A 22,513-nucleotide genomic window follows, 5' to 3' on the forward strand; every position below is an offset into this window, starting at 1 on the left:
CATAGAACCTAGTGAAAAACTCAGTGCTTCCTAAGCAGCATCACCTCCCCACTCATAATTATTTTCTTTCTTTAAATATTCATGATCTGGACTAAAAAAAAAAAGAAAATTCAAGTTACTTGTGATCATTCTTACTTCCCTTACATACTGGAATTTGTCATCACATCGCAGAGGAATTTTGCTCATGGTTTATAAGGTCACATGAACTGTAGCCTCACTCAGAGTCAGCCAAGAAACTGATTGTGGCCTAGAAATCGACCGTTTGTGAAGCCTTCTATTAATTCTGTTCTCTTTATGTAGTGTCCCCATTCGTCTTGGGTTTTCTTATGATTTTTCTGCAAACCAAAATTTCTCTGAAGATGTTGAGAATTCTGGTCTGTGTGTGTGTAATCCATAGGAAGAAAAGCCAAGGACAAAGGGAGTGAAACATCCGGGACCCTGGAGATACTCAAGTGCAGCCCCAGAGTAATTTCACGGCATTTGCATAGAGTCAGTTAATAAATTATGCCAGCACAGGATGCATTCCGAGTGGCACAGCTGCTCAGTGACTGTCAACCTTTGGTAGAGTATGTTTTAATATAAAAACTTAATAGATGTAATTTAGTAGCAATTTTCTTTGGGAGTAAATTGGTCTCTTAATCATGCTCTAAGAACATAAAAAGAAAAATGTCTAATAATTCAGCACAAAATGAAAACCTGTGGTTACCTAAGAGGTACCAATGGGCCTTTAGCAGTTCCTTCTTTTTCTAGCTGAATAAGCAAGACAAATGGTGGCTTTCTGCCTGTTGCTACTTAAGATTCACTGCTCAGAAGAAATGAGTGGCATTTCACCAACATGGAAATGTTTCTAATCAAATACAAAAATCTGTCAAGCAATTTTCCAGTACATTAGGCTGAAATTGCTTACGATGGATATATATTTCTGTGGCGATCAAACATCCTATAAACTGCAGTCTTATGATGCCTCTACGTGGAAAGCACTAGGACAATCTGCCCTGCTCTTTCAGTCAGTACTTTTGTACTTGCTTCTCTTTGTGACCCTGGACAGTCAGAGCCACTTCTCAATTACTTGAAGAGGATTTCCTACATGAGAGTCACTCCTGCTTTCATTAGAAGAGTCACTCTTTCTGGCAACTTGAGAGAGCTCAAAATGAAAAAGCCAGCTAGCTAGTTCGTGTTATAGTCAGCTTTAACAAAGCATAGGTGGTCTGAGAATCTTGGCTCAGCGTAAAAATAACAAGTCATCATTTACCGAGTTTCCCTAAATCCTTGCCTACTTCTCTGTTCCATCTTTTTTCGGTTTATAAAGATCAAAGAAGACCATGACATCTACGGAGCATTAAAAAAAAAAAAAAGGCAACATTCCTACTGAGAAGCTACTTTAAGTTACACACTATTAATCAGCTATCCTTCAGATCTCATATACACAAGTCCCCACCTTGCCTGACTTGCACAGTTTCATCTTTAGAGTAACTGTTTCAGTAATTCTGCTCTGAAGACACTCACTGAATATCAACTTAGAAAAAAGTGCAGGCAATAGGTATTGGTAGAAGCCATCAAGTAACAGCGAGGAAAACATTAAAACTGTAACAGGGAATAAGATCCAGAATATTCTAAATAGAAAAAAAATTATGTACAATGGTAGTTCCAAATACAAATGCAACATAAGATACTATTATAGAAACTGACAGTGTGCCAGGATGGGGACATTTTAAGACCCACAGGGTAATGGAAAAAAGAAATGCTCTGGAGCCAGGCAGGCCCATGTGAATCCCAGCTCTACCGCACACTAGCTGTACAACCCAGGGCAAGTCATAGAGCCTATACAATGGCTTGCCTATAAAATGGAACAGTAACTTAATAAAACTGTTTAAAGAATTAGAATTACTGTAGAAACTTGGCTTATCATTGAAAGAACGGTAACTTATAGTATCAATGATCACACTCCACTCCACTTGCAGACCCATACTTCAGGACTGCAATTAAGTCTCAGAGAATGAGTTCCGCAGGAATAGATGGTCTCAGCATTAAGTGTTTATTTTGTGTCTCAAGTTCTCCATTTTGTTTTCCAATGTCACATCCAATTATCTGCCTGTACCGTGCTTCACCTATACATAAACCTTCTTCAGGTGAACCTGAACCTGTATAAGCTTCCCATTCTGAAACTCATGATAATGGCATCCTTGCTCTGCACCCTGATTTTGGTATTTTCCACATTACCAACACAAACTAGAATGTGGTACAATATTACACTACTCATTTATACACAACACCGCCCTCTAGTGATGAGAACAATTCTTTCTAGCAGTCTGTTTTAAGGATCCCCTTGATGTAAACAAATTAAAAAAAATCTAGTTACTGATCCAAGAGCAGGAAGAGAAAATTTTTTTTCCAGGAAATGTGGGTGGTCGCAACCAATTAACATGATCTTATCTTCCTGATCAAAGCAACCAACCATGGTCTAAGCCACCATCTAAAGCCACAGAGCACAGAGGGACTACCTGTATGTTCTACTATAGATCGTCGTCTTAATAGTGCTGGCTGTGTACAGGATGACTAGTAATAACAAATTAGGCATGTTTCTTCTCTAACACCCCTCAACTCTTAAGAACGTGGCCACCACAGTGTTCCTTCAATGTTTTTTATCTTACAATTATTTTAATAAAAGCATGTATTATTTATATAATGGGTGGGGACCTGCAAAATATTTTCAAGGGAGAGAAAAAAATCACCTGGATTGCTAAAATAGAAACTCTGCACTCAAGATCTATTCCAGGTTTAGAAAACCAAAGGAGATTGGCTGACATCCTGAAAGACTGATTTGTTCTTTAATTTTTGGCCAGATAGCTCCAAACTCAGGAAACCTGTAACCTTGCTCACAGACAAGAATGACAACAGCAGTAGCTACCGTTTATAGAGGCTGGCTTACCTATTTGTTTCTGTCATCTCCAGCACTCCTGTATGGAGTCATTATCCATGCTTTAGAGATGAAACTAAAAGAGCTTACAGAACTGAGTCCAAAGATGCACATAAGCCCTCCCCCAGTGACAGGAAAACCATCCAAAGGACAAGTGACACTGAAGGGTCAATAAATCACCATCTTGGTGTAAACAGTAACAAATTATAATAAACTCTGATTCAGAAACTGCTGAAGAACAAGATCTAACAATATTTACTGTTAAAAGATAGGTGTTCAAAGATGACCTATCTTCCATCATTGCCTTTAATAATTAAATGCTTGCTACTTATAAACTCAGTGACTTTAGTAAATTCTTATTCTACACAGATATAGGTAGGTTTGTGTTATCTGAATGCAAATCTAATTAGGTTTCAAATCCTAAATGTAGAACATTAAGCTAAACAATAACTTTCCTAACACTTTTTTCAGTTTTTTTTTTCTTTTCTTTTTAATGGCACCTCATGGGAGCCTGGTTAACAATGTGCAACCTTAGAATCACCTCTGATCTCCTCTGTTCACGTGTGTGTATGCGCATGCGCGTGCGCGCTGTACCACACGGCTTGTGGGATCCTACTTTCCTGACTAGGGATTGGATCCCTGCCCCTGGCAGTGAAAGCCTACGGTCCTAACCACTGGACCACCAATTGCCTATATTTTTTCAGTGTTGAAAACCTAGATAGATGATAAATACACTTAAGCCGGAGTGAAGCATAAGTGGACACTGGAACATCTCCCTGCCTGCTCCCTCCCCAGTACAGGTCTATGAGCCCGTCCTTGCTGAAGAACAGCAATCCCTGTTTTCCCCAGAGGCTTTCAATAATAACAACACTGATGCCTGAACTTGTATCTTTAAAGACGTATTTCAGGATTTGGGAGCTTCTGGGACCATAACTTTAACCCGGCCTTCCATAACAGTCTTTTTACTTTCTAGTACGTAACATGATACTGCAATAATGGCAATGAACCGCTTCAGCTTTTTCACTTCTGCAGAAGCTAAAACAATTTCCCCAACATATAAAGGGGCTGGAAAGTTAATTTCCTGGGAAAGAAACACACAGCCTGGCCCTGGCATTTTAGTACCGAGGAGAGCTGAAATAAGTCCATTGATCAAAACTCCATGGACAATTGTCTTTCCAAATCTGGTATGTTTTGCAAAATCTTCGTCTAAGTGCAAAGGATTGACATCCCCTGTCAACTCTGAGAAGGTGGCCACGTCCCTCTGTGTGAAGGCCCTCCTGAGTTCAGCCCGGTCTCCAACCCTGAGATGCATGTGCTCTAAGCGCTGCCCGTTCAGCACTGCTTGGCTCAGGCAGATTCTTCTGTGAAGCCTACCCCACCAAAGGCGATGGCTGGACATTACTGGGAACATCTTCAGCACTCTCAAATTCCACCGACAGGAGCTTTTGGGCTGCTTCAGTCTCCAAACATTATGCTGGCACCAAAAAGTACTTTTGAGAGTGAGGAATATTTCCTCAAATTGAAGACTACTCAATTCAATACTAGTTCCCTACTATTGCCAGATAATGCAAGGAGAAATGGAGAAACCTGTAAGAGAGGGAAAAACATTTTAAGGCAGTATCAGGAGAAAATTGCCTGGAAATCCAGGACAGTGTAGAAACATGCTCCGTTTTATAGGAGAAGCCAAATCAATGCGGTAGCATTTTAAAGAGCATCTCGAGAGCTGCTGTTGCTGCTGCTAAGTCACTCTAGTCGTGTCCAACTCTGTGCGACCCCATAGACGGCAGCCCACCAGGCTCCCCTGTCCCTGGGATTCTCCAGGCAAGAACACTGGAGTGGGTTGCCATTTCTTTCCCCAATGCATGGAAGTGAAAAGTGAAAATGAAGTCCCTCAGTAGTGTCTGACTCCTAGTGACCCCATGGACTGCAGCCTACCAGGCTTCTCCATCTATGGGATTTTCCAGGCAAGAGTACTGGAGTGGGTAGCCATTGCCTTCTCCGATCTTGAGAGCTAGCTTGAGATAAATAAATGGGCATGACAAGCTCAGAGAGAACATTTCAATACATTAGGCACGAGGCATTAAGCAATAAAAGACTTTTCCACAGGTGTTCCAAGTTTTATCCCCAAACCTCTCCCATACAACCTAAAATCTAAGCGTTCTGTCTCACGTTTTCATAACTACTGACGCCCTGGGTTTCCCCCTCCCAGCTGGATGGCATTAACCACACTAGATTTATGCAAGCAAAAATGGCACACGTATTAATAAGCAATTTTGTCTACTACTCAGCTTCAACTGGAGTATGTGAAGGTGTCTTTACCTGAATCACTCTGAAAGCACAGTTCTTGCCTTTATAGGATCCTAACAGGGTCAGAGAGCTCCACAATTTGACAAGACCACTACGGAAAGACCAAGAAAGCATCAATAAAGATTCGTCTCTGCAGCATCTCACTCGTACTTTTTTCTGTGATGGGCCAGAAAGTAGTTTCTACCAGAAACCTGATTTAAATAAGAAAACTTTACAAATAAAAGCATACCATGTCAAGGCAGAGAACAAAATGAACCTCAATCAGCCATGTTTGTAAAATACCCACTTCTGAGTCTGCAACCATGACTATCAACTGGGAAACACTACAGCAGTAAGTAAATCCCAAGTCTGGCTCTCTGGACTCTAAGTTCCTAGTGGGTGAGTGTTCACATTCTCCCCCATTTAAACTTCCAAAAGCTGCTTGGAGTTCACAAGGACAAAACTCTCCTCATTCTCAGAAGGGAACACTTCTGCTGTTTTTTACCATCCATCTCTCTGCTCTGTTACACTAGAAGGTTCCACCGTCAGTCACACCTGCTGCATATCCTCAGGATGGCTGACAGGGTCTTCTCTTCATAGGTTAGAACGTCCAAAGGTAAGGCAGCACCAACCTAAGAAGAGAATGATACTGTTAGCAGATGTGTATCATCCTTACTCTTGAACTCTAATTGCTTTTCTCCTCCAAAAAATCTGTATTTTATTTAATGGTGCTGGAGTATGAGGCCCGTTTTTTTACAGCTCCCTTTACCTGGATCATTCTTCCTATACCTTTCCATGTTGCTAAGACCTCTTTACTTTTCTCAAGTCTTTGTTTAAATTGTTTCTTCCCTGATGCCCAAGATTAAGTTCAGTAGCTTGCTATGCTCTTTCACATACAGGACCCACCATTCTTTTCATAATACTCACCATTCTTGCCATTAATTGTTCAACATAGTTTCCTACTAACATAACCAACACCAATACCGATAGTCCGTGAGGCAGAAGCCATGTCTGTTTGTTTACAGCTACATCCCCAGGAATCAGGTTTCATACTTGACATACAGAAGGTGCATGGATTTTTTTTTTCCTCACACTTTTTACTTTGAAAAACTAGAGTCATATTACATTGCAAAGAAATGTACAGGAAGGTTCCATGCACCCTTCACTCAGCCTCCCGCACTGTCAGCATCTTGCGTAACTACAGTATAACATCAAAACCAGAAAACCAAAATTAATAAATCAGAGCTTATTCTGACTTTGCCAGTTATACATGCACTCATATTTGTTTACATGTGCATATGTGTAGTTCTATGCAACACTGTCATATCGATTGTTTAATGTAACCATTACCGTAATCAAGATAAAGAGCTATAGCACCACAAGGCTCTCTTTCAACTTGCCTCCTCAGCCCTCAACCCATGCAAACACTCATCTGTCTCTAGACTAGATAGTTATGTATGATAGTTACATTATTTCGGGAGCATTATATAAATGGAATCACTCAACATATCACTTTTGGGGATTGGCTTTTATATTCTGGCTGCACCAAGCCACGTGGCATGTGGTTCCCCAGAGAGTGAATCCCGGCCTCTGCAGTGAAAGTGTCAATCCTAAACACTAGGCCTCCAGGAAATGCCAACTTCTGCTGATTTTCTAATCAGACTGTTTGTGTTTCTTTTACTATTGAGTTTTAAGAGATCTTTATATATTCCAGGTATCAGTCCTTATGTGGTTTGCCAATGTATTCCCCCCAGTCTGTAATTTGTTTTTTCAGCCTCTGAACCAAGTCTGTTGCAGAGTAAAAGTTTTTCATTTTGATGAGTGCTTGACAGATTTTAATTTAATAAAACATATGTACCAGGAAATAATTTCCTGAGAATCATCTGTCTTTGTTTTCTCTTCAAAACTCTGTTTGTTTTCAAGTGAATGCTGAAACAGTACTACTCAGAAGTGCTGGTCTGTGATAAGATAAGGAGCCACACCAGAGTGGAAATTGAAAATATCTGTGGACATAGTATTTACCTCAGGTCAGACTTTCTCACTGAAGACTGTCTCAGTAAAGGAAATGGTGTGCTAACTGACATTCTGATACAAGCCACTAATCCTCACAGTGGGCAAGAAAAAGAAAAAAAAAACAGTTTGCAGGTTGCCAGTCTGCACCATAGTTTTAGTAGCACTACACTAAACTGTTTGCTTCACAAGTTTCTTGTCAACTAAAAGCCATATTAGAAAAAAACTACTCAAAATTCATCACTTCTAAAACTCTGCTTCTACAGTTTCAAATGTGGTTTTAATGTAATTTTTGGAAAAATGTTCTTTCAGTATGTCCTACAAAATCTTCATGCTAAATCGCTTCAGTCGTGTCCGATTCTGTGTGACCCTATGGAATGTAGCCCGCCAGGCTCCTCTGTCCGTGGGATTCTCCAGGCAAGAAGACTGGAGTGGGTCGCCATGCCCTGCTCCAGGGGATCTTCCCAACCTAGGGATCAAACCTGCGTCTCTTATGTCTCCTCCATTGGCAGGCAGGTTCTTTACCACTAGTGTCACCTGGGAAGCCCCTACAAAATCTTAGTGGTGTTCAAACTACCAAGTGATTCCATACCTCACCAAACAGGTCCTTAAGGGCTGAAATAAGCAGCTGTTTGAATTGTGCAGCATTCAGTCCAACCCCACAATCCTGAAATTCTCTGGAAGGAAAAAATTTTAAATGCACTGTGTTAAATTTCATACTACTCAGATTCACAAAAAAGTAATCAAAATAAAACTTAAGTAAATCAACTAAACTTCAATTAAAAAAAATAAGAAACTTAGGAGATGGAACTTACAGGCGGACTTTCATGTAGTGGTACTCAGAGGGATTTTTGTAAACAATTCTTTCATATGGGGTGGCTGGGGCTGGCATCTTTTTCCAGTGCTGATCACATCTACCTTGAGTCAAGATGGCTAAAAATTACAAAGATATAAGCTATTTTTCACTTTTTTTTTTTTAAAGAGAATTTGAGCTATCTGATTTTCTGAAAGAACTCCTAGTACAATAACTCATCTAATTCTGGTCAAGCTGATGTTACCTGTACAGACACAAAAGAAGTTTCTATATTTTACATATGCCAGACCGCTGTATTCTTATTTAAATCCCAGCAAACATTTTCCCTTTTCTATATTTTACATATGCCAGACCGCTGTATTCTTATTTAAATCCCAGCAAACATTTTCCCTAAGTACCCAGCTCTGTGCTAAATACTTCACATACTTTAGGTCACATCTTCAAAATGATCCCAGCAGGTAAATGCTATTAGCATCCCCATTTTGGAGATGAGAATACTGAGTGCTGGCAAAGATGGCTACTACCTGCCCAAAGGCACAAAGAGATTCTAACTGCTCCTGAGTCCCCTCAAGACCACTCAGGCATGATGCCTCTTAATGCAAATAATAAATAAAAGCATCAAGGAGTACAATCTGGGACCTCTTCTTCTTTACTCTCAGTCAACAAAGAACATGAAGAGAATGAGGGGTGGCAGCTCTGCTGGACTCCCCCAACGCTGGACCTGCCTGTTCTCTGTCTGGAGGCCAGGCCTGCACAGTGTTATGTGGCAGCCTCCTAAAAGACTGAGCTTCAACAGCAAAGGTCTGAAGAGGAATGTCTGGAATGGACACTCAAGCCATTTCTAACAGATACGGGACTTTCAAGAACTCAGAACACACTGGTCCCCCTGTACAGAATCCCTGTCCTTGGCTCCACTCCCACCTCACTCTCACTCTGGACCACTCCTACTCAGCCTTCACATTTTAACTTAAAGTTCACCTCTTCTAGGAACATCATCTCTTCAAGGAGGTCTTCTCCGACACCCTGTTTTAAGTTCTTTTGTTATGGAGGCTTTTAATATTGTCTATTTATTTAATATCTGCTCCCCTCACTAAAGGGACCAGGAAACTGAGGTCCAACCATGGAAAGGGACTTTTCCAAAGTCACATAGCTATAAACCAGCATTTACAAACACATCTCTGGGCCCAGTTCCAATCACTCCCAGATGATGACTTCAAGAGAAAAGGAGAAGTCAGGGTCAAGCAGCTACATCCAACCATCCATTCAACAATCATGAATATTAACTGAGTTTGACACACAATATTCAACTAACACTTACTAAATACATGACTGATCAATTGGTAGTAGTGTGAGCCCTGTATATTCAAGAGTATCTCTGATTTCAGACTGTACCTACTGCTTCTTTCCCCACCATCAGAGTCTCCCCTAACTAAAAGGACAAGGAGAACAGGACTCTCAATCATTCCACTTATTGCCCAGCACACAACAGCTATTTTTGAAGTGTTACTGAGTACTTTAGAAGAGTTGGCTGTCTGAGGTAGATGAGTAAGATGGGGCTGGGGCTTAGGATGCCAATAATAACAAAGACTCACACAGCATTCTGGAAATGGATAATGGTGATGGCTGTACAACAATATAAATGTACTTAATGCCAACAACCTGTCTCCCTGCAGCCTGGCACGTTCACCAGGCTCACCGGGAAAATGTGAGCACTTCCACTGTGGCTATCATCACCATCCCTCAAGTCAGCCTTTTTGGTAGCTGCAGGGATACTCACAACCTGACTTATTAGTAACAAGTGTCCCTGCTTCCCTCCCCAGTCTCGTCTCTACAGCAGCCTGGGTGACCCTATTAAAAACTAATCAGGCCACATCATTTCTCTGCTCGAAGCCTTGCAAAGGTTCCCCTTTCAGAGTAAGCCAAAGTCTTTACAGCCCTGTAAGATCCAACCTGATCGATAGCCGCTACTTTCCACGCCTTCACCTCACCTCGTGTCTTACCACTCACCCTCTGCTCAGTTCCTTCCACCACGCCGGCCTCCCCAGCTCCAGCTTTTTCCCTCCGGTCTCTGGAAGTCTCTCCTAGCTTTTCCACATGCTAGAAATAATCTTCCTCCAGATAGCCAAGTGGCTCACTCCCTTGCCTCTTTCATGACTTTGTTCAACTTCAGCCCCCGATCTGTTCCAGTAGCATTTTTATCTAACGTCACCGCCCCGTGCCCCTGCTTTACTTTTTCCTCAAGACATTCACCACCCTCCAACATTAACTGTCAAGTTCATTTGTTCTTTATTTCAATTTCCCTCCCCAGCCCTACTAGCATATACGCTCCAAAAGAAACAGGGGGGTTTCTGTCGTGTTCTCTGTTGTTTCCCAAAAACCTAAAGCAATACATCGCATACGGCAGGCATTCAATATAAAATTTTGAGACGAAATCAATGATTAAAAAAAAAAAAGAGCTCTCGATTCCCTACTGTTGGGCAGGTGAAGTCGTTTTCAACTTTTTCTGATTAACTTCCGCCACTGATTTCGTGCCCGCCTGAGGCCAGGCGCATGAGCTCTGCACACGTGGTCTCGCTCAGTCCTCTCAGCCGTCCCGTGCGTCTGAGACCGCGTCGCAGAGAAGCCCGGGATGGTCCGCGGCCCGGCCTCGCCTTAGCCCGTGGCGTCCGCGGCCCGAGCGGGAATTACCCCCGGACGCTCCTCGTTGCCCGCAGTCCCTCCACCTTACGCACGCTCCCCTGGCGCGCACGTCCATACGTCACCAGTGCGGCCAACTGAGCCCGCTCCCGGAAAAGTCTCCCCGCAGTGGGCTTCCGCCTACCCGCTCTCCGTCGGACTAGTCTGACGCCTCCCGGACTTTTATTCACTGCAAGAATCCACCAAGACGTGGAGCTACGGCGCAGCCTGCAGCCTGGGGAAACTCCGGGGTGTTTACGTTTGGCTCCTCTCTGCCACGCCCCCGGATGCGTGACATGGAGAGCGGATGTGACGCCACCGCGCGGAGTTCTCCTAAGGACCCAGAAGTAACTCTGAATCTGAGACTCGCCATGCTTAGTGCCCTCTAGTGCCCCTCTGCAGAAAGCCGTGTGTGCAAATGTCTGCGTGGGGTAAGGGACTCTGCCCAGGAGCTCGTTTCGCAGTCATTCATTCACTCATGCCTTCACTCGTTCAAAAAAATTTGTACCTAGCATCTCTTCTGGTGAGCATCTCCTATGTAAAGCACTCACCAAGGACAGGACCCTTTCTCCGTGTATGTTGTGGCTCCCAGCGCATAGTAGGTATTCTGTCTGGGTTAACATAAAAAGTCCAGATGGTTCTGTTTCCAAATGTAAACCAAGTATCATCTATTCGTGAATTGAATACTTGCTGAGCCCCTATTATGTGACAGGTACTGGGAACAAGATGATATGGCCCCTGTACTCATGAAACATACCGTGTGTATTCAATAATAATAGCTAATATTAATCAAGTGCTTACTTTGTGCCAGGCACTATGCAAAAAACTACATTATCTCATGCAACTCTCACACAATCCTAAGGAGACTATCATTAAGATCCATTTTACAGAGATGGAAACTGAGGCACAATAGGCTAAGATCAAGAGCACACAGTTAGAAGTACATCTGATTCTAGACAGTTCTCTCCACAGTGCATCATATTACCACCAATTATGTGATATGTCAGGGGTATTTATAGGAGAGGGCCTGGGGCTGCCAAAACTTGAATGTAAAGCCCAAGAGGTTGGGGCCTTGTCTGTGTTGGCTCCACCACTGGCATCCAGTGCCCAGCTCTCAACTCCTACCAAGTACCCCTAAAACGAGTTCCCTTGACAAGTTTATGATTAGTCTCTCGATCCAAAACTTTATTCCCTTTCTTGTCCTGCCCCTGTTCCCCTCAGGATTGAAAAGAAGCAAAAAAAGGGGAGGAGTGAAACCAAGCAGGACCCTGTGAGCCCTTCTTGGGTACAGAAGTCCTTCCATGTGTAAGTAGAAGAGAATTCATCTTGCTCACTTGAGAATTCCAGGGTCTGGCCTTAAGGAGATGGAAACAGCCCAACCTTGGAGTAGATTACTGATTGATTACATATAAAACCATCAAGATGATGCTGACCAGACCGCTGCACAACCAGTCTGGAGATAATTATTGGAACTGACTGTGCTGTTCTGCATGTAGCCCCTTGCTTGGCACTCCTGAAACTCCCCCTTTAAAACCTTTTTCCTCTAACCCACAATTAGGAGATGGTCTCAGACATAGTCCATCATAGCTAATATTAACCAAGGGCTTACTTTGTGCCAGGTGCCACGCAAAAGTGCCTGAATAAAGCAACTTTTTTCACTCATCTCTGAGTATTGACTTTTCGAGCAGCAAGCGGCCAAACTTGGGTTCCGTACTGGCCTCGACCAGTTACTTATATGTATCTATGTGTACACATACATACATATATACATAAGTATAATGTCTAGAAGGGTTCCAAGTGGACTGATGGAAGAAGGGTGGGGCTGTGTAGAAGGTGTAGGAGATGCTCACAATGTTTTAGCATCCAGTTTATATATTTTAAACTGACAAGGCGTCACTTTTATAATACTGTTAAAACCTGTTAAATAAAACTCAGGACTTGCACCTTACGGTCACCAGAGGGAGCCTTGGACCATAGCCATCTGCATGCCCCTCCTTCCAACTTGGAAGAACAGATTTTCCTCAAGATGTCACCTCCCACCCCCACTCCCCAAAGCAGGAGAGAGGGGACAGGGAGGGCAGGTTCACTGTTCCTTATCTGCAACCCTGGAATCCAAGAAAAATCTGGAAACCAAATCTTTCTTCATTTGGCATAATGCTTAATCTGAGCTGAGGTGAAGCGTTTTATAGCTTTTGTCCCATGTGCTGTGGGTATGCACAGAGCATACAGCAGAAATACGAATGCATTAGACCACAGAAGGCAGCCCCAGACCTCACTGGGCGTGTTACACAATGTATGGTGCACATGCAATAATACCTCTGTAAAATCTGAAAATTTCTGAATTCAGGATCACATCTGGTTCTGTGAGGTGTGGTGGGGGACTGTAGTCTAACACTCATAGTTGCCCTCTAGCGTTAACTAGAGTTAACTCATCCCAGTCAGCTTTGACTTGGCTTACTGGGATTGTCATCTTTGTGCCATTTTTTTTTTTTTTTCTTTTTTGGCTGCATCACTTGGCATGTGGGGTCTTAGTCCCCCAACCAGGGATCAAACTCTCACCCCCTGCAGTGGAGTCTTAACCACTGGACTGCCAGAGAAGTCCCTCCTGCCACTCTCTGCCCCTAAGAATCTCTTCTCCTCTCATCCTTACTGGAGCTTGGGAGACATCTAGGTGGGCCCTGAGGTTCCTGGTCGTTGTCTTGAGGGCTTAGAGTCCAAAGATCCAGAAACCAGGGAAAGAAAGATTCCTCCAGGAGCCAACAGACAGGGCTGTCCTGTTGCTCAGAGGACATCTTTCCCTCCCCCCACCCCCATAAGGTCCCACGAGACCCTCATCCTATCACAGGCACTGGCAACCCCCAGCCCACAGCCTCATGATGATTTCCAGCCCAGACAGCAGCAACACTGGGTCCCGGGGAAGCTGCAGACACTATGACCACAGCCCCAGCACAGCTGCCCTCTGGCCCAGACCACAGCAGGTAATTAGAGGACTCTTCCACTGCCCCATCTGTGACCACTCCCACCACTTTTTTTCAACCACCTTTCAGGGAGTGGAGAGGCTGTATGAACATCATCCAATTTGGGAGGGATGAGAGTGGGGGAGGGAGAAGTGGCTGATGGGAAAGTCCTAGTCTGTATGGTTCAAGGAGTGACCTTGGAAGACTGGAAAGATGAAGAATCAGAGGAGTCAGGTGTCCAGCTGTTAAGAGAGTATCTGTGTGGGTGATGGAGACAGACAGATATGAGATAGACAATGAAAAAGAGATGGGACAAGGGGTGGGGAAGAGAGAGAGACAGAAAAACTTGGGAAACAGACAGAGTCCAAGAGACCATTTAAAAATGGTCCCAAACCTGGCCAAAGAGTATTTTAGCAAACGTTTCTGAAAGAGACCCGATAAACTACTGCTTTTAATAAAAGACTTGGTTTAGTACTGTCGTCAACCCTAGTTGGTGTGCCTGAGGCACAGTGAAGCCACACACGCTGAAAGGTCAGAGTGTGGAGCAGAGAAGGGTTTATGGCAAGGCCAAGCAAGGAGAAGCGGTACTCATGCTCAGAAGACCCAAGCTCTCCCATGGCTCTGAAGGAAGTTTTTGAAGGCAACATTTGGGGTGGAGGCTACAGGGTGCATGATCTTCTGATTGTGTGGTGGTGAGGGAACAGGTGATGTTTCGGGAACCCCAAAGACCAGCCTGCCGGTTCCAACCAGTGTGGGGTCTAGTCCTTGTGCTCATCAGGTGATCGCCAGTCAAGAGCAGCAGCCTGACCTCTGCGGCAACCAGAAAACATCCCTCCCCCACCCCAGAAATCTGCTTTGGACAAACAATCCCGATTATTTCCAGAGTGTGGAGGAGGGATGAGGGTACCAGCCAGGTAAATGAGCCCTCCAGGGACTGCATAACATAAGTTCCAGTTATTAAGAGGCTAGAATGAGGAGGGCCCTTTAGCAACATGATGCTGGAATCCAGGTGAGCTTGTTTCCAGCCTCACAGGCGGCTCAGCAATGGCAGATCCCGAACTTATCTGAATAGGCGGGCCACTTTCCTCAGCAGGGGCCCAAGGTGCGGCCTCAGTGATCTGCAGCTGAAGCAGCCACACAATGGCCTGGTCCAGGTGAGCCAACAGGACTTCAGGCTCCACTGGAAGTTAGGCAATAGTGCTCCTGTCTGAACCAGTGAAAGCATTGCTTTTGCAAGTCACCTTCAGTCACAGACCAAGAGGCTCCCCTTGTTATCTGTGTGACCTTGGGCAAGGCACTTTACCCTTCCAAGCCTTGGTCCCCTTGTCTCTTATAGGGCTACGTGAGAGTTGACAAGGTGATGCATGGAAAACACAGAGTAGCAGCTGGCACGTTCACCTGATTCAGTCATGTAATTTACAAGATTCAGCCTAGCCTGACACACATTACAATCTCCTAGTAATTTCCGGGGACTTCCTTTGGACAAAGCAAGTAAGGTTCCCTGGGAAGAAGGAGGAACTCAGGGGCTCAAACAGAAGAAAAGACTTACACTGGCAGGCAGCTCATCCAGTGTCTTGCACCAGTCACTCCTGGGGTCACTTCTGCCCAGAACAAGGAGCCCAGACTAATGGTGGATTGAGTTCTAAACATCGCTGGTCCCTCAGCCTCTTCAACGTCTGCCTGGAGGGTCCATTCTCAGCAGTCCTAACGATCCAGCTCCAGGCTCCTGGGGCTTTCCACTGTTATTTCAGAAGCTTCCATAAGTCTTTCAGGCAGGGCTGTGATAAATGACCCCTTCCTTCTAAGACTGTTATTAAAGACGCTCCATAGGACCCATCAATAAAGACATTCCACAGGAACCTGCAGGCTCTTCCTAATCACAAAGGCAGGGAGTGGGGCTCAAGAGGGAGACATGCTTTTCTGCTTTTGAGTTTTCCTAGCACCATACGACCACAATTACAGGGTCAAGAGAAAATCTTGAAAAATCCACTTTGCAGGTCTATCAAAAACAGCTCTCATGGGACGTCCCTGGTAGTCAAGTGGTTAAGAATCTGCCTGCCACTGCAGAGAACATGGGTTCAATCCCTGGTCCAGAAAGATTCCTCATGCTGTGGGGCACCAAAACCGATGTGCCACAACTACTGAGCCTATGCTTTAGAGCCCATGCTCTGTAACAAGAGAAGCCACCGCAAGAAGCCCACGCACCGCAACTAGAGAGTAGCCCCCACTCATCGCAACTAGAGAAAGCCCGTTCACAGCAACGAAGACCCAGCACAGCCAAAAATAAATCAATAAACAAGCAAACAAAAGAACTCTCCAGGGACTTCCCTGACAGTCCAGTAGTCAGGACTCCGTGCTTCTACTGCAGAGGGAGTGGGTTCCAGTGGTGCTTTCCAGTGACAGAGGAAGAGGCGGGAGCTGTGTCCTGAAGATCTTGCCCACTCTCCTTTCAAGGGCGATGGCCAGCACGTGCCCCATTCTGGATGGCTCCACTGAGGGTGCAGGGCAGTGGCTTCTGGACATGATGCTTAGTTCAACCCAGCAGGTAACTATTCCTGCATCTAATAGGGCTAATAATCTGGGCTCCTTATCCAAGGTCTGGGGTTTCTTCATCTGTCCGAAGTCATATCTGTCGTGATTATTGTGATTGACTCCTCTGGGAACCTCATTAAGCTCAGAGTTCTTGGTGAATATGAGAGACTGGAACAAGCAACATGTCAAATATATACTTTCTTTTCTGCTTCACTGATTTCTGCTCTCATTATACTGTTTCCTTCTATTTTCTCCCCCTAGGTTTGATTTACTTTTTTTATAGCTTAAGATAAAAGCTTAAATTATTTAATTTTTAGCCTTTCTTCTTTTCTAGTATTTGTATTTCAGCCTATAAATTTCCTTGTGAGCACTGCTTTAGCTGCATCCTGAAAGTTTGATGTCACATTTTCACATCTCTTATTTTTAAGATCTATAATCTGCTCTCCTTTATATATTAAAATAATCAGACTAAGCCCTGAATTTCAATTTAAACCACAATCTTCACCACAGAAAGTTCTCACTTTATTTCCAGAACTACTGGGCTTTAGACTCTGTAAAAAGATTTGAAAGAGGGAATCTTCTGAGGAGTTTAGGTTTTCAAATGCCACACAGAAGAGTCAAAAGAACAGTTTGATGACTCTTACCTTTTGCTTTGGATGTATAATTTCAACTGAATAAAAACTGCAAACATGGGACATCCCTGGTGGTCAAGTGGCTAAAACTCCGCACTCCAACTATAGGGGGCCTGTGTTGGCTCCCTGGTCAGGGAACTAGATGTCATATGCCGCAACTAAGAGTTTGTAAGCCGCAACTAAGAGTTTGCATGCCGCAACTAAAGATTCGACATGTCACAACTAAGTCCTGGCATAGCCAAATACATAAATATTAAAATAAAAAAACTGTAAACATGATTTCTGGAAATGAAACTAGTAACGCATGCAAGTAAGGTCTTCCAATGCCTGTAGAACAGCCTTACTTTAAAAAACACATTTTGGGGATTCCCCTGTGGTCCAGTGGCTAAGCCTCCTGGATTCCAATGCAGGGGGCCCGTGTTCTATCCCTGGTCAGGGAACTACCCCCACATGCTGCAACTAGGAGTTCACATGCCACAACCAAAAAGATTCTGCGTGCTGAAACTAAGACCTGAAGCAGCTAAACAAAAAGTAAAAATACTTCAAAAATAAATAAATAAATAATTTTAAGAAAACAAACAAGAAACACATTTTAAAGTTTACAGAAAATCTGCCAACACTATACTTCATTAAGAGCTTAAAACAGAAACCACTTGCACGTTGCTGATCTAGACTTATTACATTTATTTCATGTCATTGTGGTGGTCACTTTTACAGCAGTTTAGATTTATTTTCAATTACATTATTGTTCACAGAATTCACAGAATTCATTAACAAACATCCAAAGGTTTTTCAGTAGCACAGCAAGATAGAAAAGAGGTGCTCTGGAGTGGAACCCGAGTCTGATTATTTAGATAGATGTCTAGAATATTATTGCTTTATTAGTCTTGTTTTTTTTTTAATAATAAATTATTCCCAGGAAACCCACCCTGCTAGGGTTCTTTGTACTGTACTGCCCAGGTTCACGTGAGACATAACCTGACACAGGGTGCCGGTCAAATCAGCCCCCTGTGTTCTCCGTGGCTCTGCAAGCTGGCTGAGGCAGACCGTGTCTTCTGCGTGTATATTTCCTCCAGCCTGCCGTGTTCCTCCATGGTCCTGCAGTTGATGGGCGGCAGTCACACACGGGACATAAAACTTAAATCAGACATAAACAAGAGGCTTGGTGAAGGGGGGCTAATGCGCCTAAAACAGCCACTGACTATGCGCGGGAGAATGTCTGAAGCAACAGAAACATCTGGAATCTCAGTCTATGCTGCTGCTGCTGCTAAGTCGCTTCAGTCGTGTCCGACTCTGTGCGACCCCATAGACGGCAGCCCACTGGGCTCCCCCGTCCCTGGGATTCTCCAGGCAAGAACACTGGAGTGGGTTGCCATTTCCTTCTCCAATGCACGAAAGTGAAAAGTGAAAGTGAAGTCGCTTAGTCGTGTCCGACTCCTAGCGACCCCATAGACTGCAGCCTACTTAGGCTCCTCCATCCATGGGATTTTCCAGGCAAGAGTACTGGAGTGGGTTGCCATTGCCTTCTCAGTCTATGAGGAACATCTTAAAGGAAATGTCCTCAGTGGTCCAATGTGGGCACTCTGTAACATAAATGTGAAGACTTCTGGGTAGTTCATGGATAGGTTTTCTTTTGTTGTTCCATGTGAATTTGCATTTTGTGAAAAAACATCTTGGAGATTTCTTCATGGCCCCTGAGGCTCTGTGGATCTATAGAGACCAGGGCTGGAGCAGGGGCTGGCTTCCTCAGGGACGGGGGCGCTCCCTCTGCATTTGGGGCAGGGTCCCTGAGAAGTGGTGGCCGCGTCAGGTTCTGGAGATGGGAGTGGAGGCTGGGTGTGGAGCTCAGGCTGCGGCCGGGGCCTCAGTCCAGCTTCTTGCTGTTGTCTGTGTTGTGTACAGAAGCTAAGAAGTCGACAAGGAGCTTGGCTGTCTTCCTGGGCCTCTCCATCACCACCGAGTGCCCACAGTTTTCCAGGAGCTCCACCTGGGAGTTGGCGATCGACTTGGCCAACATGTCCGCCCCGGACACATCAAGCACCTGTGGGACGAGAGAGGAAACTAGATGGAAAGGGTTCAGGGGCCCGAACGCACTCCGTGGACAGAACTCCTGTCCACGCCTGGCGGGGGTGATTTTTAGAACCAAGTCATTTCGGTGTCAGGGCTCGTGGCTCTCTGATGGAAGTGACCACGCGCCTCACGTCTTACTCTGTAGCTCGGTGACAGGAGGTATGCTGCTGCAGTGTCACTGCGCTGGAAACACAGACCCTGCCCTGAGGATGCCCCGGTATGGTGGGGAAGCCAGACTGGAAAGCAGACAAGTGCAGCACGAGGTGGCGAAGACTCTGATGCGGGAGGATCCTGGGAGCTGAGAAGCCCCAGGGGAGGGAGATCAAGGAAGAGGGACCAGCACACAGGTGGGAGGACACGGCACATGCAAGGGACAGCAAGGAGCCCGGTGCTGTGTGAGCGGGGAGGGTGGATCTGTACATCTGGCCGTGCTGGGAGTCGTGCTCAGTCTGAGGGCAGCGGGGAGCCTCGGGGCTGTAAGGACAGTGACGTGATCAGGCTGGGCCAGGAGAATGCACCCTGCGGCTGGTCTAGGGGAGGCCAAGCTGTGGGGAGGCCACACAGGAGAGATGTAAGAGGGGGAGATGAATTATCACAAACCAGAAAACTAGGTCCTGAAGGCCCTCAGGGGATCCCCGAGCTGTGTGACCTCAGACCCTGAAGTGTGTGAATAACAGCCAGTGCTTTTCTAACGTGAAGCCCACCACTTTCCCAGGTTTTCAAACTCCCTTTCTGTTTCACCTGGGTTACACCTTGCTATTACCCCAACTCAGTTAACTGACTTCCTCCTCCTTCAGGGTCGGATTTGTATTCGCCCCCTTCACTTCACCGCTTTCACCTTCACCTCACACCCGCCCCCCCCCCCCCCCGGCCCCAGAAAAGACAGCCCCTCTGCTCCGGCCTTAACACCAAGAGCAAAATCCCAACAAATTCGAGCACTGTCTGCTTTTGAGCTTTATTCTCCTCAACCCAGATTGGTAACACCAAGATTTGCTGCCCACCGGGAAGTGGGGTGAGCAGAGTGCCAAGCACCCCAGGCTGAGAAAACACAAGAAGGAACAGCTGATGGGGAGATTGACTCGATCTCGCCTCTCCCTGCTGGTCCCTGAGAGCCCACATCACCTTGGGGATTTGAGATGAAGAAAGGCCTTCATTGTTCCAACTCTGGTTTCTGACTGAATGACTGCCTGCTGGCCCAGCCTGGGTCCCGCTTCTCCGCTCAGGCATCCACAAAGCTGCTTTCAGTCCCTTGGCTGCTGTGAAGGGAGCACGTGAGTCCTCCCTCCTTCTGATGTCCTGGTTCCTGTGCTAGGCATTCTCGGGTACCTGGCTGACGCTGAGATGGCTGCACACCGGCACCACCACCCTTCCTGCCCCCTGCGCTGGGGGCACAGACCTGGCTTCTCCCCAGTTTCCTCTCCTGGGCCTCCCACAGTCGTGGGCAGTTAAGGTGCAGCCTGACTTCCTGCCTGTGCTCACATCACACACGCGGTGGGCATGTGCAGTCTGCCCAGGACTCACGATGGTGGTTTTCACCTCAGCGTCCACAGGGGAGCTCTCTCAATAGGGAAACCTTTGCTCCCATTTCCCTTCTCACGACGGTCAACAGCGTGAGACGACCAGATACCCTTTGACAGACACTGTAATTCTGTCTGCCTGCGGGCCTTATAAAGGCTGCATTTCCCACCACCCCCTTTCGTTTTAAACTTTCCAAGAATGTTCAGTAAGATATGATTTCTAAAGAATGGTTGCAAACTTTAAAAAGGAAGTTTCTGCAGTATAAGTCAGTATTTCATTGGCAGGTTTATTATGGACGGATTGTGCCCCCTCCCCAAATTCATATGTTGAAGTTCTAACAAAATGTGACTTTCCTGGGAAACAGGGTCATCGTGGATGTAATTAGTTAGGATGACATCATACTGGAGCAGAGTGGACTCCTAACCTAGTATGTGGACCCCTAATCTATCATAACTGGCATCTTACAAAAATGAGAGGTTTAAACACAGAGATGCACAGGAACCAGGACAACATCATGCGAAGATGAAGGCAGAAGTCAGGGTGAGGCGTCTATAAGGCAGAGAACACCAAAGTTCACCAGCAAACTCCCAGGAGCTCAGGGAAAGGCAGGGAACAGGCTCTGCTTCACAGCTCCCACAAGGAACCAGTCTGCTGCAGCCTGGGTCTTGGACTCACAGTCTCCACAACTGGTGTTGCTGTGTTAGTCGCTCAGTCATGTCCAATTCTTTGCGACCCCACAGACTGTAGCCCGCCAGGCTCCTCTGTCCATGGAGTTCTCCAGGCAAGAATACTGGAGTGGGTTGCGTTTCCTTCTCCAGGGAATCTACCCGACCCAGGGGTTGAACCCAGCTCTCCTGCATTGCAGGCAGATTCCATATCATCTGAGCCGCCAGGAAAGCCCCCAGTGTATCTGTATGCCAGAACTGGGAGCCAACGTAATTCTGCTGTTTAAGCCTCCCAATTTGTGGTACTTTGTTACAGCAGGCCTACCAAACAAACAGAACCATCATCTGACAAAGCCTGTCAAAAAGCCTGTCAAAATTTTAACATGCACAAAGCCTTTGATCAAGCTATTCCACATACAAGAATTGACCCTTCAGATACGCTGTCACACTGCCAACACATATGTATAATGATGCTCATCGAGGTGTGGTTTAATGGCAAAAAACTGAAAATGACCTAAGTGACCATCAATAGGGCACTAATGCAGCAGATAATGGAGTACTATGCAGCTCTCAAAAAGAACATAAAATTTTGTTTTGGGCAACAACCACTCACGGATGGTAAATCTAGAGGGAAATGTTTGATAAGGACCAGAATATCCACATGGTCTCAAAGTGCCTCCCCGCAGACTGCTTATTACATGCAAAGGGAGAAGTAATGTCTATGATGAAGAAATCAGATGTCATAATCAATCAAAATTCCCATTACCGGGATGTCCCAGGCAGGCCAGAGGTTAAGAGGCTTCCACTGCCTAGGGCACAGTTTCAGTCCCTGGTTGAGGAACTAAAATCCCACATGCCACACAGTGCAGCCCCCAAAATAAATAATAGTTTAAAAAATTCCCACCACTGAAGGAAAGACATTCTCCTTTTGAGGATGTGAAGTCTTATTACCCATGAGATATTCTGGCCAGGGGTATATATCCTGAATTTAATCATGAGGAAACAGCCAACAAACTCAAACTGAGGAACATTTTGTAAAATAACTGGCTCGCACTCTTCAAATATCTCAGTGTTATGAAAGAAAAAGGCAAAAAGAGGGCATCATTTTACATAAAAAGAAACTAAAAAGACATGATACGCAGTATGTGATCCTGGTTACAGGGACAGGAGGAGGAGAATTCTATGTAGGATATCACTGAAACAAGAATAAATTTGAAATATGGACTGTACATTAGTTAAAAGCTATGGCATCAATGTTACATGTCCCAAACGTGACAAGGTACTGTGATCATGTGAGGTAGTATTCTGGTTTGCAGTAAATACACCTTGAAGCATTTGGGGTAAAGGGACATGATATAAGCAGCTTACTCCAAATGGCCCCAAAACACATATTTCTAGATCTGTCTAGATGAGGTAGTAAATGTTAAAAAGTTGGT

At 45.1% G+C, this 22,513-nt stretch overlaps 3 protein-coding genes across 17 annotated transcripts in view; all 3 read right to left on the reverse strand.

Moving 5' to 3' along the window:
* Positions 1-2,014: 2,014 nt before the first annotated feature.
* On the reverse strand, positions 2,015-4,328 carry HTD2 (hydroxyacyl-thioester dehydratase type 2). The gene has a single exon (XM_081524729.1). It carries the CDS (start codon positions 4,326-4,328, stop codon positions 3,822-3,824), a length of 507 nt encoding a protein of 168 aa, XP_081380855.1. The 3' UTR covers positions 2,015-3,821.
* RPP14 (ribonuclease P/MRP subunit p14) lies at positions 2,015-10,988 on the reverse strand. 4 transcript variants are annotated; one of them, XM_081524722.1, is made up of 6 exons: positions 10,849-10,988; positions 8,029-8,146; positions 7,806-7,890; positions 5,759-5,835; positions 5,237-5,315; positions 2,015-4,504 (listed from the first exon to the last, which is right to left on the reverse strand). In XM_081524722.1, the coding sequence occupies exons 2-6, from the start codon at positions 8,103-8,105 to the stop codon at positions 4,448-4,450; spliced, it is 375 nt and encodes a 124-aa protein (XP_081380848.1). In that variant the 5' UTR covers positions 8,106-8,146; positions 10,849-10,988; the 3' UTR covers positions 2,015-4,447. The 4 variants fall into 4 exon arrangements, with proteins under 4 accessions (XP_081380848.1, XP_081380847.1, XP_081380849.1 ...); XM_081524721.1 differs by lacking the exon at positions 10,849-10,988 and adding an exon at positions 10,499-10,757; XM_081524723.1 differs by lacking the exon at positions 10,849-10,988 and adding an exon at positions 10,035-10,757.
* A 6,500-nt stretch (positions 10,989-17,488) lies between these two features.
* Positions 17,489-22,513, reverse strand: part of ABHD6 (abhydrolase domain containing 6, acylglycerol lipase) — a 93,422-nt gene continuing 88,397 nt past the window's right edge. For all 12 annotated transcript variants that reach the window (XM_081524740.1, XM_081524731.1, XM_081524741.1 and 9 more), the window contains one exon: positions 17,489-18,865. In XM_081524740.1, the coding sequence (XP_081380866.1) occupies positions 18,689-18,865 (177 nt within the window). In that variant the 3' untranslated portion in view covers positions 17,489-18,688. The remainder of the gene's footprint in view (positions 18,866-22,513) is intronic.

This window comes from Giraffa tippelskirchi, chromosome 9 (genome assembly GCF_054371585.1).
Source record: "Giraffa tippelskirchi isolate mGirTip1 chromosome 9, T2T-mGirTip1v1.2.pri, whole genome shotgun sequence".
Classification (NCBI taxonomy): Eukaryota; Metazoa; Chordata; class Mammalia; order Artiodactyla; family Giraffidae; genus Giraffa; species Giraffa tippelskirchi.

Coding starts and splice junctions, on each gene's coding strand:
- HTD2 (XM_081524729.1), bottom strand. CDS start 4,328: ATGTTCCCAGTAATGTCCAGCCATCGCCTTTGGTGGGGTAGGCTTCAC.
- RPP14 (XM_081524722.1), bottom strand. CDS start 8,105: ATGCCAGCCCCAGCCACCCCATATGAAAGAATTGTTTACAAAAATCCC. Junction 7,891..8,028: donor CACTACATGAAAGTCCGCCT/GTAAGTTCCATC, acceptor TTTTCCTTCCAG/AGAATTTCAGGATTGTGGGG. Junction 4,505..5,236: donor GTGCTTTCAGAGTGATTCAG/GTAAAGACACCT, acceptor CCTCTCTTACAG/GTTTCTCCATTTCTCCTTGC.